We start from the raw sequence: 15,661 nt of genomic DNA on the forward strand, positions 1-15,661 counted from the left end.
CAATGCTGAGAAATACAGGCAGATACTTATCCATCATGCAATACCATCATTTGCTTTACAGACAGTATTTCAATACAATACATACAATACATCATACATAACACACCATATCTCTGGCACTATCACCATGAATGAATCATGGAGGTTATAGTTATTGGTTGTTTTAAAAAAAACAGTAGCAGAAGAGACAAAAGACAATCTGTATCTATTAGTGCTGCCCTTAGGGGGACTAAACCTCCACATTGATGGAAGCATCTGGAACTATATGGTGTGTTCAAATGGGGTTGTGTTTAGCGTGGAGCCCACTTCATGTCATCTTCATGACATTGTGAACTGTAAGGGTTTTTTTAGCTCTGAGTTCACTACGCTCTCTTCACAGCTTCAGTGTCGTAATTACGGGTTCAAAAAATGAGTTTTGGAGAAAACAGTAGGGATAATTTAGACATTGCTTTTTTTTTTTTGTTCGAATTTTGTTAATTTTTCCATAGAGACCGGTGTTGCAACTGAACTCTCTTGCGATGTTAACAAAAGTGAAAAATAATTAGTGTGTATCTGCCCCGTGATTGTCCATGTGACACTCTTCCACCAAACTTCATAAAAATTGGGCCAGTAGTTTTTTCATAATCCAGCAAACAAACTGAACTGAAAACATAACCTCCTTGGCAGAGGTAAAAAATGGAAATTCAGCTGCTTGGGTCTTTAAAGTACAGGAACAAACATGTTAGGATTTACACATTAACCAAATGTTGTTTTTTTTACATAATGAGGCTTGTGTTGGAATCACAGTGTGGAGCACCTGGACACCTTTGCACAGTTACTCTATTATAATTACACAATTGCAGTGACCGGTGCAAAGCGTGTCGTCATGAGTGCAATGACCAAGCACACTTGGTATTTTTGTATATATACAGTATACAGGTGCAGCTTACTCTGCACAAAAGAAGCTCACCTTGCTTCACGTCATTTGTGTGCAGCTCATTGCGCCCTTCTTCCACACACTGCACCGTGTGTGTACTGTATACTGCATGAAAATACCAAATGAAAGGCCAAAGAGAATTTCAAGGTCAGGAAAATACCACACTTTGAGAGTTGTTTTTGCCAATCTTTGCACCGCCTGTAAAATATAACCCAGAGTTCAGTCTCACCTGACTTCAAAAATAACAAGGCGAAAGAAGAACTTTCATGTAACACCCTGACAATTTTCTAGAACATTAAAAACAATTTACTTTAAATTCAGTTTACTGTTATTATATCACAAGTTCACCTCTTCCAGTTAGTGGGCATTTATCCAATTATATACAGTATGTGAGGATCGTATAGAATGCTTTTTGACCAGCGACAGAGTTTTTATGCCTCCGTGCCAGTGACACCTGTGGCCACAAGCGTTATATTTTCAGCTTGTCTGTCCCATCCTTGTGATGTGATACCTCAAGAATGACAAACGTCCACTTGAACTAAAGGTGAACTGATAAGATTTTGGTGGCCAAAGGTTACTTTGACCTCACAAAACATGTTTTTTTTGCCATAATTAAAGAATTCATACACTAACAATGACAAAATTACACACAAATATCTAATGGGATAATAATGATGAGGTGATGATATTTTATATCCAGAAGGTCAAGGGTCAAGGGCGTTTCTCACTGGAAATTATTCACTGGAATCCTACATGTCATCATAGTGATCATTTCAATTTTGCCATAAAATACATTTAATTCCTCTTATTAAGTTCCTTCAAACTCATCACTACATATATTATATGAGTCTGGACAGACATGGATGTAAACTACAGTTTGACTTGACTTTTAGGTATCTGCAGTGATCGGTAGAGAACATTTTCATTTGCTGCCCCCACACACTTTACAGGCTCTGTACAACCTGAAAAAATATGTAAATAATTGTGAAGAATTATTCTTACTGAAAGTGCTCTCCTGCCACCTCTCCCATTCTTTATTCTTATCCAGGCTACCAGAGACAACTGACCTACAAACGGCAGGATGGATCCTACAGTGCCTTTGGAGAGAGGGATTCCTCTGGCAGTATGTGGTAAGTCATTGTAGGTGTAGCTGTTAAAGTTTACACAACTCATACCAGCCAAACTATGCTTAGCTGTATCCACATTCTTCAGTTTTAACTGGGACATAGGTTGCCGGCCAAAGCAATGAAGTTTTTATCAGCATCTCCATATGCTGTTCTCAAATTAATCTATTCCTGTTGATGTGTTTAAATCACTGGCGAGTGTTTATTTCATATTTACACTCCCTTGGGGCAGGCAGGCAGACAGAACCATCTCGTGATATTTATAAAACTGAAATCTATGCGCTCCATGGGGAGCTCCACTGCTTGCATTTGGAGGCCCACGCACAATGTGCATAGCTCTGGCTGATTTATGAGCTGAGGTGGGTATTATGATATTTAATAGAGCTAGCGCTGTGAAACAGCAGGTTACATAAACGACAGAGAATCATAAACAAACGGCATAATTGGATCCCTGAGGTAGGCAAAGCTGTCAGGATTTATTTGCAGTTAATCAGGGTTCATATCCGTGGCACTGAGTGGAGCCATGCTGCTTTGGCCCCACAGACGAGCTCTTAATGCCACTATTGGAGACTGTGTTATAAGTTGTCTGGAGCCACCTCACCAAATGGCTCTCTACCTATTTTTTGCTTAGAAAATAGAAGTGGAGTATGCCTCTTAATGACTCACTACCTGGGTGTAATTGGTAACATTAAACTGCTATGGAAACTCTTCCTGTGATGACTGCAAGAGGATATGAGGATGTAACAAGCAGCGGTCTGGAGTTTTCCTTGGCGCCCAAGGCAACAAGTGTGGGTTGTGGGCACAACTTAAGATGGTGAACCTTCAGTAAACCTGCATCAGACACTTTATGAATCCATCAACAACATGTTTGCATCCAAAACAAGCCCGGCTTTTGTTTTTAGTTCCAGAGTTCACGAGTAGAGCAGCACATTTACTGCCTGCTTAAAAGCACCCGTAATGCAGTGTTAATGTATTCCAGCTTGTTAAATGTATCTGAGTGGAAATTGACAGGATCTAATGAAAAGATTGAACATAATGACAAGGGCTGGCAGTAATGGTTTGGTGTGTGCAGAGTTGGCTATCTCTGTTGCCAAGGCTGTTAACACTGCACAGAGAGGTCCAAAAGTTCACTGCCTTAATGTCATCTAAAGCAGGGAGACAATGACGAGGAATAACAAGGGTGATGGGGTATGTTTTTAACTTCTGGCTCCTATTCATGTTTACTTGAACCACCTGCTGTTATGCAAAAACAGCAATGCAGATGTAAGCTTGTTGGTTGGGGTTTGTGCGTACATGCATTGGGTTTGTTTTTTTGTTTTTTTGCCATACGTACATTTTCATAGACTACATTCATTCTATATTCACACCAAGTGTATCCCTTTTAATTACATACCAAACTGCGAGCTTAATCTTCATTTCGACTGTAACCTTAGTCCAAACCTGAAGTATAGTTTCACCTCTTTGGATGGTAAAATGTTTCCTTCTCTCTTCAACCGGCTCAATGTAACACTGCATAACAGAGATATGGACTCAAGTCACAAATTTAATGACTTTAGACTTGACTCAATAAAATAAAAAAAAAACTTTGAAACTCGACTTGAGATTTAACACCAGTGATCATGGCTTCACATGGACTTTAGCCTTTTGACTTGATACCGTTCCCCAAGCTCAAAGATTATAAATAATTTTGAAAAAGTGTGCCACAATGAATTCTTTTCTCAAATTGTCTAAATCCAGCAAGACAGGACAGAGATATACAAAATGCATTATGTTGCTTGCTGCTTAATAGTGTTATGTGCAAGTGAGTGTCGTGGTAGCTGAATGGTGACGGCACATCCCATATGGCCACACTTGTTCCACTTGTTTTAAATAACTAGTTTTATTTTAAAAAGCCTTCATGATTTGTGTAAATTTGATATATTACTAAACTGTTGTTGACATGACATTACATTTGGTGAACAGCACATTCTGACTTGTTTTAGACTTGAAAGTCAAAGTTCTTGACTTGAGTGCAAAGACATGAGACTTATTTGTGTCTAGCAAAATAATGACTTGGTCCCATCTCTGGTGCATAAACCTCACCTCTCTTGCAAACCCGGTTAAAAATATAATTTATCTAATTAATCGGATAAAGGGAGCCCTAAGGTTTTCATGTGTTCTTACACTTTAGCTGACAGACAAAGCTGAAGTTGCAGCTAAACTATTAACATGCTTTTAACAAACTTGTCTAAAGTGTGCTCCCTCCTTATAAAATTAGAGCAGGGCAGCTCTATTTTTCATTTTCTCTGACACTCTCAGTCCTGGGCTGTACATGTTGAGGCTGGCATGGCATTTGTGTCTGCCCAAAGACTGATCTGACAGCGTTAGCGGGGTTGGGGGGTTGAATACCAGAGATTGAAAGAACTGATATCTGCTGCTGTATTAACCTAATAGCTATTTGCAGTCCTGTGCCAAACTAGCAAGCCAGTGTGTCTTTCTTTCTTTTGCTATAGCTGAGCTGTAGAGCCACTGAAGTTTTTTCTTTTGTCAAAATAGTCATCTATAGTCTGTATATTCAAATATTATGTTGTGCAGGCTTGTCACAAATCATTCACAGACTGACTGAGAAAATAATGAAGAATACAGACAAGTCCAACAAACGGTATTAGAGAAATTATCAGCCATAGCCAGACATTTGCTAACATTTTACTCCTGTCTTGATTTAATTTCCCAGTTTAGTAGCAGCAGTAGCACCTAATCCATCATTTCAGCTTCAGCAGTCTCATGGCAGATACTCCTAACCCGAACCCCTCATTAGTAATATGTTGGCACAATCAAGTTGAATCTGATTTTAATGATAAACCTCTGGATGCGTTTTAAAAAACACACACAGCATCTCAATAGTAAAAAAAAGCACTTAAAAAAAGAATGGGAAACACTTTCTCTGAGTCCAACTCATAACATTCCCCCTTTAAGCTTGTCAACCCAGGCTTTATCAGGGAGCACACCCATGTATTGTCTTTAAAAAGACTCTTCAGATCTACCCTTTGAAGCATGGAACTGGATAAGAGCAGCTCAGAGAGGGGATTTGGAAGTGGGAAGTCAGAAAACAGGAGAAAGAATAAGGGAGGGGGGGAATCTGCAGAGGGTGACCCCGGCCAAAGGCCGAGTGGTGGAAGTGAGCCTGTCTAGTACTTCCTTCCTTCCCCAAACTAAATCATATTTACACTTTCCAGTACCTTTCCCTGGGGCCCGACATTTAAAGCCAGTGACACGATATTACTTAACATTATAAAAATTCCAACAGGCTTGCGCCTTCATCCCTTAGTTTTATCTCGGGGGAGGAATAACATCCAGATTCCAGCCAGGGAAGATTTAATGTTTCGCTTTATGAGAGCAAGGTTCTTTTTTTCCTGCTCATCTCCCCCGGTGCTCTTTCTTGGATTGTGCTCTCGCTTACGAGCTGTGTTGAGAAACTAGAGCACGACCTGTTTGTTTATTTCTTTATTTCTATCCTGTGTCTCTTTCTTTTTATGGTAAGTAGCTTGCCTCATCCTATAAGTCAGTCATGGTCAGGGGTGCTGTAATGGAATGTCTCGCTGTCACTGAGGAGTCGTTGGCCAAAGACCGCAGTTTTCGACCACTACCGGGAGGTCTGTTGTTTATGGATGAGTGTGTGTTTATTAGCTCAGCCGTGTCCCCCGGGGCTGACCTTGGCCTTTCTCTGTGGTTCCCCTGGTCCTTCTCCACCACGGCCTGCTAAAACCATGGCTCATAAACTTTCAGTTGCGCTCCCAGGCCAGGGTTTGTGTAAGCTGCAGAATGCTTTTGGGGAATCTCCAAACATACATGCAGAAAGATACTGAAGGCCACACTTTATTTTGCAGTACATTAAGAAGACACAACAAGCTGTACTTTGTGTTAAATTAGACAAAAGTTAGAAATAATTAGTCTGTAAATAATTGTTCTTTATTAGACAGTATTAGACCCTTTATTAGATCACTTTTAGGCTTTTTTATTACAGGGTAATTAGAGCCACGTTACAACAGAACTGTACTGTAAACTGAAGTGCATTCTCTTCCACTGTTGCAGTGTTGAGGTTGCACATATTACTTCATTTTACATAACTGTTCTGTTATAATGTGTCGCTAATTACCATCTAATAAAGTCTAATAAGGATCTAATACTGTCTTATAAAGAAGATATTATTTCTCCATTTTGTCTTATTTGATACAAAGTACAGCTTGCTACATCTTATTAGTGCACCATGTATGTTTTAAATACATTATGTTTGTAATGTTATTTCTGTCAATCATGTGGTTGTTAGCACTACAAACCAGTGTTGGGCGAGTTACTCAGGAAGTGTAATACTCTTTACTCATTACTCATTAAAAAATATTACTTTGCTTATTGCTTGGAATTCAGAGTAATTAATTAAATTACTTGCGTTACTATATAACTTTTGCACATTGTTGATGGCCTTGTTGAGCTTCAAAATTTAACAGCTGATCCAGTGAACTGTTAAGACCCAGAGAGCTTTTGTTGTTAGCCGTCCAGTTGTCGGCTGTGAGTTACTCGGATTAGTGACTTTAATATAGTTGCTGTTTTTGAGATTGTAATCCCACTACTTGTTACTGGGTTAAGTAGTGGCATTACAGTAATATACTCCTGAGCAATGTGTTACTGCTGACAGTTTGTTACTATACACTGTTCTGTGTTGTTTTTTCAATGTATGCATTTACACTGGGCCTCCGTTTTTCTCTTTTCGTATATAACTATTTTGTATCTATATTCTGGTCCTTTTTTTAAAGTTCTTGTCTGAATATAGCTCTAACGATTGTTTTATTAATTTTATTTCTCTCTCTCTCTCTCTAATTCAGCTATTTATTTTATTTTTTATTTATTTTTCAATCCCAGCTGCTTAGCTCTGTTTAGCAGCAGGGATGATTTTATACCAATAAATAACTGAGTTATGTCTTTTTAGTGTACTGTAAAAATAAAGTGCAACAGTCTGGCCTGTGAAGCTTCACATTCTCAGCAGCGCAGCTGCCGCATCCTGTCACGGTGATCAAACCCTGCCGCATCCATCTGCTCCCCTCCTCACCTCCTTTCTTTTTCCATTTCATCAGATCCATCTATACATACCAGTCCTTTCTACCTCTATCTCTGACAAAAACATCCCTCCATTTACATTCTTCTCTATCAGCCCCCCTCCCCCTCTGTTGACAGATTGAAAGAAACTTCTCACTCGTTGAAAAAGTGATTGCCGTCAAACTCTTGATAGTTAAGTATTTTTGTGGGATTTGCCAGAACATGTCTCTTATCTCTGACCGCTTTTCTTCCCCCTCACCCATCTTTATCTGCCTCACCTCCCTCTAGGTTGACAGCATTTGTGCTGAAGTCCTTTGCTCAGTCTCAGGGTTTCATCTTCATTGACCCCGAGGAGCTTCGTGCAGCCAAGTCCTGGCTCATCAAACATCAGCGAGATGATGGCTCCTTCCCTGCTATGGGACGCATCCTCAATAAAGACCTGCAGGTAGGCTTGGGGTGGGTTTAAATCAGTAACATACAGTAACAAACATGAGTGTACCAAGTCACAATTACATTATATGTCATGACAGAGCAATGTAGACAAAGGGGAGGGATTCCTACAATTCTTTAAACTTATTGTATTAATCAACTTCCCTCTGTGTAATTACCAGCCATTACATTACAGCATGTGTCTGCTTTCACCTTGTGAGTCTTAGTGTGTGTGTGTGTCATGGCAAAATGTGGTCCTGGAGACACTTTCTGTAGCTGGAAATGCCACGGAGGCTGTTTTGAGTATTTTGCCAGGTGCTTATTATGTCTGTCACAACTGTGCAAGACACAGTCACAAAACTTCTCAAATGTATAGTTGAGATAAAATTGAAAGCCAAGTTTGGAGATGGGTGTGGTCTGAGCAAGGCGCCGGAAGTAAGAGGGTATGAATTATAGTCAGTGTGCCACCTACTGGCATCAGGAATTTACAGACCCTATACTCTCATAAAGAGCTTCTAGCTGGTTAACCAGATCCACCTCATGGTCAGCAAAGTCTTAAGACCTTCATGATGTAAATAGTGAAGCTTGTGAGTTTTCCTCAAATGCTGTTGCCATGATGATGTACTGTTTCCCATGACACAAGAAGTGTGGCTGGTATTCTTTTCACCTTCTGAGTCTTTGTGTATGTGTATGTGTTATCATGGCAAAATGTGGTCCTGGAGACACTTACTGTAGCAGGAACTACCACAAAAGCATTTTGAATACTTTGCCAGGTGTTTCTATGTCTGTGGACAGATTTTGTCAAAACGATAATGTCACAACCATGCAAGATGTTATCATGAAACTTTACAGGTGAGATCAGAATGAAAGCCAAGTTTGTAGATTGGTGTGGTATGACCCATGAGAACTGAGCATTCAATAGAGATGGGAATCAAAAACTGTTTCCAGTTGAGAAATGGTTGCAAATTGTCTGATCCATCAAAATAGAATACCTGCCTGCTTCCTCCCTGCTGTCAATTCCTTGTATCAATGCCAGCATGTTTTTCTGACAGTTATTCATTGCAAAAGAAAAAAATGAAACACTTGCATCTCTGCTGTTGATAACTCACAACACAAAGGAGCCAAAGCAGAGAACCTTTTTTCTTCTCTGTTTTTACACTGTCATCAGGGTCAGCAACAACAAAACAGCTGCTTTGATGCTGAAACCTGTGTAGGCTACTTTTTTCCACACAGAGGATGGATCAGGAATCAAAAAGGGAATCAATAAAGAATCAAACTGATAAGTAGAATCAATAATGACATTGGTATCAGCAACATTTTATCAATTCCCATCCTGAGTACTCATGTAATAATGTAGTAATGAGCACTGAGTACTGATGGGTCAGAACGTCACTATGTTGACAGGTGTCACAGCTGGTGTGATTTCATTGCAAGATGGTGTTCAGTTATGTTTTGTTTGTGTATCAGGTAAAAGCTAGTCTTGAGCTGTCTGGTGTCCAGCTAACCAAGTTTCATAAAGTCTGAAGAAATTAATTTCCCAACATTCCTGGGCAAAATAACCAAAAATATTTACACTGGGGGGAAACTGAAGGCTGAGGTGTTGCTTACTATGTTACCTCTCCAGAGGTGGCCAAACTCAAATTCATATGATATAGTGACAGGAATTTTTGGAAGAAGTATTCAGACTTCTGTGCGTCTCAGGATATGGTTGGTCCATAAGATGGGAAATTAACTGAAAGTTGATGTGTGCTTTTGTCCACAGGGAGGGATTCATGGGAAGATCTCACTTACAGCTTATGTGGTAGCAGCTCTGTTGGAGACTGGAATAACCACCGAGGTAAGCAAACAAACAAAATAACATCACTGCACAGTGTTGAGCTAAATTATGTTTAACATGACAGTAATTTTTAGAAAGATAATCAGGTTTTCACATATTAGGAATTTGCTTTAGTGTTTTGGTGCATAACAATAAACATAGTAAGTAGAAAATTTAAAGAAAGATAAAAAGCAAGTAGTTTAAGCCAAAGAAGCATAAATAGAAAATTGTTAATAAAGTATGAGAATATTGTAAAAATCTGTATAATATGTTATGTAAAGGAAGGAGCTGTACAGATTTAATCAAGCTCAGTAAAGAAACAAGTTCAAATGTTCCACTTTGTCTGAGCTGTCACCTCCAGCAGCTGCAGTACAAATTAATTCATGATGTCAGTGGGTTCAAAGGTGCAAGTCTTTTAATAATGTGGAGCAACACGTACTGCGCTACCTGTCCCGCTTGAACTACTTACCCCTGTAACCCGTCCTACCAGCCCGCTGTGAATTTAAGTGCAGGTCGTGTGTGGACGTATCTCTGCATTCCTGATAGTTGTGAAGATGGATGTGCTGGCAGTCGGCCCACTCATATTTGTTATGCCCCAGTGCTGCTAATCTAATATCTAATCACGTTCTGGCCTAGATCAGAAGATTTAGTCTGACGTGCAAAGACAATTAAGTTGTGTGAAAGACACCTCAGTTGCATTCCTCCCTGTCTCCTGTCTGCTTTTTCCCTCCTTGCTCTACTTTCTCTCTGTTGTTGGCTCAGTTCCTCTTGACTCTGTCACTAGTAGCCATCCTTCATAATGAAACATCAGCACTGTATCTGCTGTTAAATCACTAAAGACATAGGAAGTGGAAGAGTTACAACATAATCACGGTGGAATCGTGCAAAGCATGTATTGCTTGCTCTGGCAACATGACAGCCTCTAAACCTCTGATTGTTTTTGTCTTCACTCTCCATTTGTCCACATAGTTGACTCTTTATTTAGCATTTCCTTTGTCTGGCTCCTCTCCATCCATCTGCCCTCCCCCCCCTTTCCTCTCCTATCTATCCAAAAGAGAGTCTGTCCTTTTACAACTGATAAAAACTGAAAAGGTATCCTTCACATCAAAGCAGAACCTTCAACCCCCCTCCAATTTCACTTAATTAAAAGATGACTGCAGCAATTTCAGTGAGTGGCTCTGGAGGCCTATCATCTCAGGGATGAGAGGGAAGGTCACATCTGCATGAGATGAAAGTCAACTCTCAACTTTTTAATGGCCAAAATGAATGTTTATTCAATAACTGCAACTGAGCAGAGGAGACGGCTGTAAGTTTGGACAGGACAGCCTCTGGACAGCTGAGATGATGATGATGGTGATGACGATGGTGTGTGTGTATAAGCGTTATGCCAAAGGTCAGGTCATATAAGAGGCATATCTGGTGATCTTGGGCAAATTAAGTTGCCACAGCAGCAAGGAATAGAAGAGGAATACACTAAAACAAAGACTCGGTACTGTAGAAAAATTAAACATGTACTGTATCTTATTTCATTACAGTACATGTACTGTACTGTAATGATATTGTACGATAAACTATACCATATACTACCACTATACTAAGCTATACAGACTACTTTCTGTACATGATTTAATAAAGTGCATAAATTTGATAGTCATTGTTTAGGAAATGTACTTTACTTTTTTTTCTCACATGACCTGACGCTGGTTTCTACATGAAGTTGTATAAACGGCGTCATCAGCGCTGTAACCTACGTCACCAGTCTTTTTCCTCAGGGCTGAGAGGGAGTTTCCATTTGAAAACCCCCAAAAAGAACAAAGATGTTGCCCTTTAATTTTTGTTTTGGAAACAGTCTGTGGAGCCGTGACACCACCATTCACAGTCACCCCTGCATTTCAGTTACGTCTTGCATTTCAGGGCAGCTTCAACCAACACAAAAGTCCAAAGTAAAAACTATGTGCTTATATATTTTGGCACCTCCATAATAAAGCAAACTGGAAGTAAATTGTTTAAATAATGCCTATTATTATGGGGAAGATAGCAGGTCAGCAGTATATACCACATAGAAGTGATGTATATAATCTGGAAGCTGGGAACCTGAAGATTAGTTTGAGATGCAGCACAGTGTGTCAAGATTTTCTTTTCATAAATTATAGTCCAAAAATTATAAGCATGTAATAAACACTGTGTTTTCTTTAGGCACCTTTTCAAACTTTAAAGTGAAAGTTAAGAGTGTTTAAGTGCTTAAGTGGCTATTGTATATGGTCTGTATTGTCTCATAAGTTGTTGCCACAGTTTTTGTGTTGATTTATACACAGATTTGGTACAGAATTTAACCACTCAAAAATCAATTAAAAAATGTTAAAAAGCCGTCCAAAATACCACATTAAGACACCAAGACCTTGACAATCCATGCTCTGGTTTGCTATCAGAAGCTTTTTGAAGCAAAAACAGCAGATTGTGGGAGAAGAAATATACATAAATTTGTCCAAGCGTTCTAATTTGCTTGCAAATAAGCCACTAATTAGACAGTCATCAGTGATTAGATTATCACATGTTCATTTGTGTTTGTCCTGTCTGGTCCAGGAAGAGAAGGTGGCAGTAGCCAAAGCCAAGGATTTCCTGGAGAGCAACACCTACTCTGCCGATGACCCTTACACCACGGCCCTGTCTGCATACGCCTTGGCTCTGCTGCGCAGCCCTTACGCCCCGCTGGCCCTGCGCCGCCTCAACCACATGGCCATCACACAAGGTACTGCCACACTCATCACTGCGAATAACACAGTCAGTGAGTCATTCAGAGTTTAGTAACCTGAACAACAGATGTTTTACTAGGTGACAAGCAAAGGCCAGATGTTTAAAGAAAATGTTCCACAACAACAGGGCTCATACACCACGGGGGGAAAAAAAGAGTATGTTGAAATCTAAAAATAAATGGATTATTTCTTTGATCAGATCTTTGCTGCAGCACAAATCCAACACAGATTTACAGTTAAAGGCTTCTAGCAGTTTGAACAAATGGTGAGGCACAAGATACAGGACAGGAATGACTCTGAAAGCAGCTGCTGTAGTCCTCAATAGTAGTGCAATCCACTCCTCCCTTTCCCCCTATGTCTCTTATCTCACTGTTGGTTTCCTTTGGCCATTTCCTTCTCTTCCTCTCGACTGAAACTTTCTGCAAGTTTTGGCAGATTTGACGAAGTTTAGATGAGCACAACAATGTTCTCGCTTGATCCCAATAGTTTTATTCCCCAAGTGCAATGAAGGCACAGGGCTTGGTTGCATAGTTGCTGAAAGATTCAGACAATTAGGATATTGATACAATGAGTCATATGATCAAGGGTTGCCGCCCTTGCACCCTCTCTGTCTTTATCTCACTGTTTGTCTTTGTAGATGGACTCACCCACTGGAGTCTGACTGGCAGCACTATGACAGATGAGGACACTTTCATGGGTTTCAGCGATGGCCTTTCTCAGTCAGGTATACAGCAAAACTATTACATTTTTCCTAATATAAGAGGACTGTCAGTAACTATAACATTCAAAGCTTTCTTTCCACCACACAGATCTAATTTGGTCTGGAAGTAAAATGCAGAATCCAAAATAAGAGTCGTCATAACTAATTCTCCTTTCTTCCCAGTGGTGTCAGCAGAGGTGGAGATGACAGCCTACGGCCTTTTGACCTACACCCTCCTGGGGGACGTGGCTTCCGCCCTGCCTGTGGTCAAATGGCTGTCACAGCAGAGAAATGCTTTGGGTGGCTTCTCCTCCACACAGGTACCCCTGTTCCTCTGGCTTTTCTTGTCTTTTGGTTCAACGTCTTTCTCTGATCTAATGAAATTAAACAAAAAATATATATATAATTCCTAATCAAACAAATGAAAACTAAATGACTTTCCTCAGTTTTCTCTTTTTGATAATGCACCAGTTAGAGTCTAAAATGAACACTTTATTTTGTAAAGCTGATGTTACTGAAGGTTGAAATAGACAATGTTTTTGCTTTGACTTATGATTATGAAGTTTATGTTGACTGAGCAGTGTAATGGCTATGGAATAATGACATCATCCTCATATAGACTGGTTCTCTATAAACTCATTTTCATTATGCAAATATGTCTGTCTCTGGGCTCGAATTTTACCATGAAACAGTGTGTCCATCATAGACTACATGAATGAGCAAATTCACACCTTTTTTTCCCTGTTATCTACTAACATTTCTCCACCACAACACCAGCCTCTATTGGTGTGCAGCAATAAAGTTACTCAAACTGTGTTATTACTTTGCAATGGACATCATTAGAAAAGCTAATGCCTGTTCCCAAATTCAAACACTTTCAATGTACCTCTTCAGTAAACATGCTTCTTTCTTCCCTATTATTTCCAAAGTGGTTTTGATCATTTCTTTATGGAGCTCGGCTCTGACTCCCAGGAAACAGAAAGTAATCCAGTGTTGTGTCGAAGCATGTTCCCCCGTCAGATAGTGTTTCCCGTAACAACGTCCTCCACGGTTAAAGGTTAAGTTACCAGAGTAAAGAGGGAAATGTATCAACAGGGAAACTATTTTGGACATAACACCTGTTGTCTTTGTCACAGCAGCACAACAATGATAATACCTGAAAAAGCTAGGAGGTTGAAAAGTTTTCTGTTTCCACTTGAAATAAGCTAATACTACTAAAGGTAAAATATTTTATTCATCCCAAAACTCAAAGTGTAAAGTAGATTTTTCTGGATCTCCTGTGCAGGACACGTGTGTGGCTCTACAGGCTCTGTCAGAGTACGCCATCCTGTCCTATGTAGGAGGGGTCAACCTGACCATCTCACTGGCCTCCACTAACCTCGATTTCCAGGAGACGTTTGAACTCAACAGGGACAACAAGAAACTCCTGCAGAGTGCCAAGGTAATTACATTCATGGAAACAATGATTAATGATCACAAGTGTACTCCTCTTCTGTGTGAAGATAAACTATGACAAGCAGTTCACCGTCCTGCTGCCTTGAGACTGTTTGTCTAAGGTGACAGTACTTTATCAACATTAATCGTAGGGCAGTAAAATTAATTGAAGTATTAGTGAAATTGCAATATGGCCAAGTGCAATATCCAAATCACAGAAGCTGCAATTCTGTAATAAAGGAAAAAAACGTGTGACAAAACAGCATTATAATGAAGTACTGTAATGCTGTAAATGCCCTGTCCTCTCCAAAAAATATATTTGTTTGGTACAGACCCCAACAAATGTCATGTCATCATGATTTTAATCATTTTTTGAGTGAAAATGACATTTGTGATGCAAAAATCCCACTAATAAGTCACTAATCATCACAATATGTTTTTTTTTTTTTGTTTTTTTTTCATAATTATCAGTTCCACTAATGAGTGCCAGTAGTCCGGAGACTACTGACTGACTACTGGAGGCATTTCACTTGAGAGAAACCCCAGCACTTAAATGCTATTTAGAAACTTTTCCCTCTTCACTGCAGTGATTGATGAGCAACTATGTACCAGAGCCACACTCTGGCATTAAACATTAATCTCTGTGTTTCTATGTCCGGCTGTTCAGTCGCCAGGACCTTTTCACACCGCCAAACCAAACCAGGCTTAACTGGGCTGGATTTCCCAAAAGCACCTTGTTGGTCTGTTGATTTAATAACTGTGTTTTATTGGCCTGTTTGCCCACACATTACAGACTTGACAGTGTGGGCATGAACTGCCTTGGCTGTGGCACTGCGGCGTCAGGTCAGGGCTGCAGTGTGTGTGTGTGTGTGTGTGTGTGTGTGTGTGTGTGTGTGTGTGTGTGTAAAAGGGCTCCATCAGACAGCCAGAGTGGTTCAGGTGAGAGTGCAGGACGCTCTCTCTGCCAGGCATGTTCCTCCACTGTGATTAGTGGTGTCAGCTTAATTGGGGGCAATTAAGGCCTGTTGGTTAGTAGCCAGGGAACCACTAGTGGCAGTGCAGCAGCTCTACAGCATTCATTCACTTGATAAATGACTCATTCACCTCTCCATGCCCCCTCTGACTCTTTGTTTCTCCCCTTTCTTTTTCAGATCCCCAGTATCCCCACAGGCCTTTTTGTCAGCGCTAAAGGAGAAGGCTGCTGTCTCATGCAGGTATTGTAGTGCGTCACATAAACAGACACTTTTTCCAGTCTTGAACATTAACCAGAAAGGAACAGTAATGTCCACTTCATGGGCTCACAGTGAGGATCTGGCGGCACAGGGGAGTCAGTCGCTGTCACCCTATTATACCAAAAATTCCTGCCTATAAAATGGTGTAATCTGCTAGAGTTTAGCCAGTTGTTTTGGAATGTGTTGG

At 40.1% G+C, this 15,661-nt stretch overlaps 1 protein-coding gene across 2 annotated transcripts in view; it reads left to right on the plus strand.

Moving 5' to 3' along the window:
* Positions 1-15,661, plus strand: part of cpamd8 (C3 and PZP like alpha-2-macroglobulin domain containing 8) — a 61,962-nt gene that overhangs the window by 28,762 nt on the left and 17,539 nt on the right. For both annotated transcript variants that reach the window (XM_084723062.1, XM_084723061.1), the window contains exons 28-35: positions 1,965-2,046; positions 7,399-7,555; positions 9,302-9,376; positions 11,939-12,104; positions 12,746-12,832; positions 12,992-13,128; positions 14,094-14,249; positions 15,394-15,456. In XM_084723062.1, coding sequence (XP_084579188.1) covers positions 1,965-2,046; positions 7,399-7,555; positions 9,302-9,376; positions 11,939-12,104; positions 12,746-12,832; positions 12,992-13,128; positions 14,094-14,249; positions 15,394-15,456 — 923 coding nt within the window. The remainder of the gene's footprint in view (positions 1-1,964; positions 2,047-7,398; positions 7,556-9,301; positions 9,377-11,938; positions 12,105-12,745; positions 12,833-12,991; positions 13,129-14,093; positions 14,250-15,393; positions 15,457-15,661) is intronic.

Source organism: Lutjanus erythropterus, chromosome 7, assembly GCF_056507025.1.
Source record: "Lutjanus erythropterus isolate fLutEry1 chromosome 7, fLutEry1.hap2, whole genome shotgun sequence".
NCBI lineage: Eukaryota > Metazoa > Chordata > Actinopteri > Lutjaniformes > Lutjanidae > Lutjanus > Lutjanus erythropterus.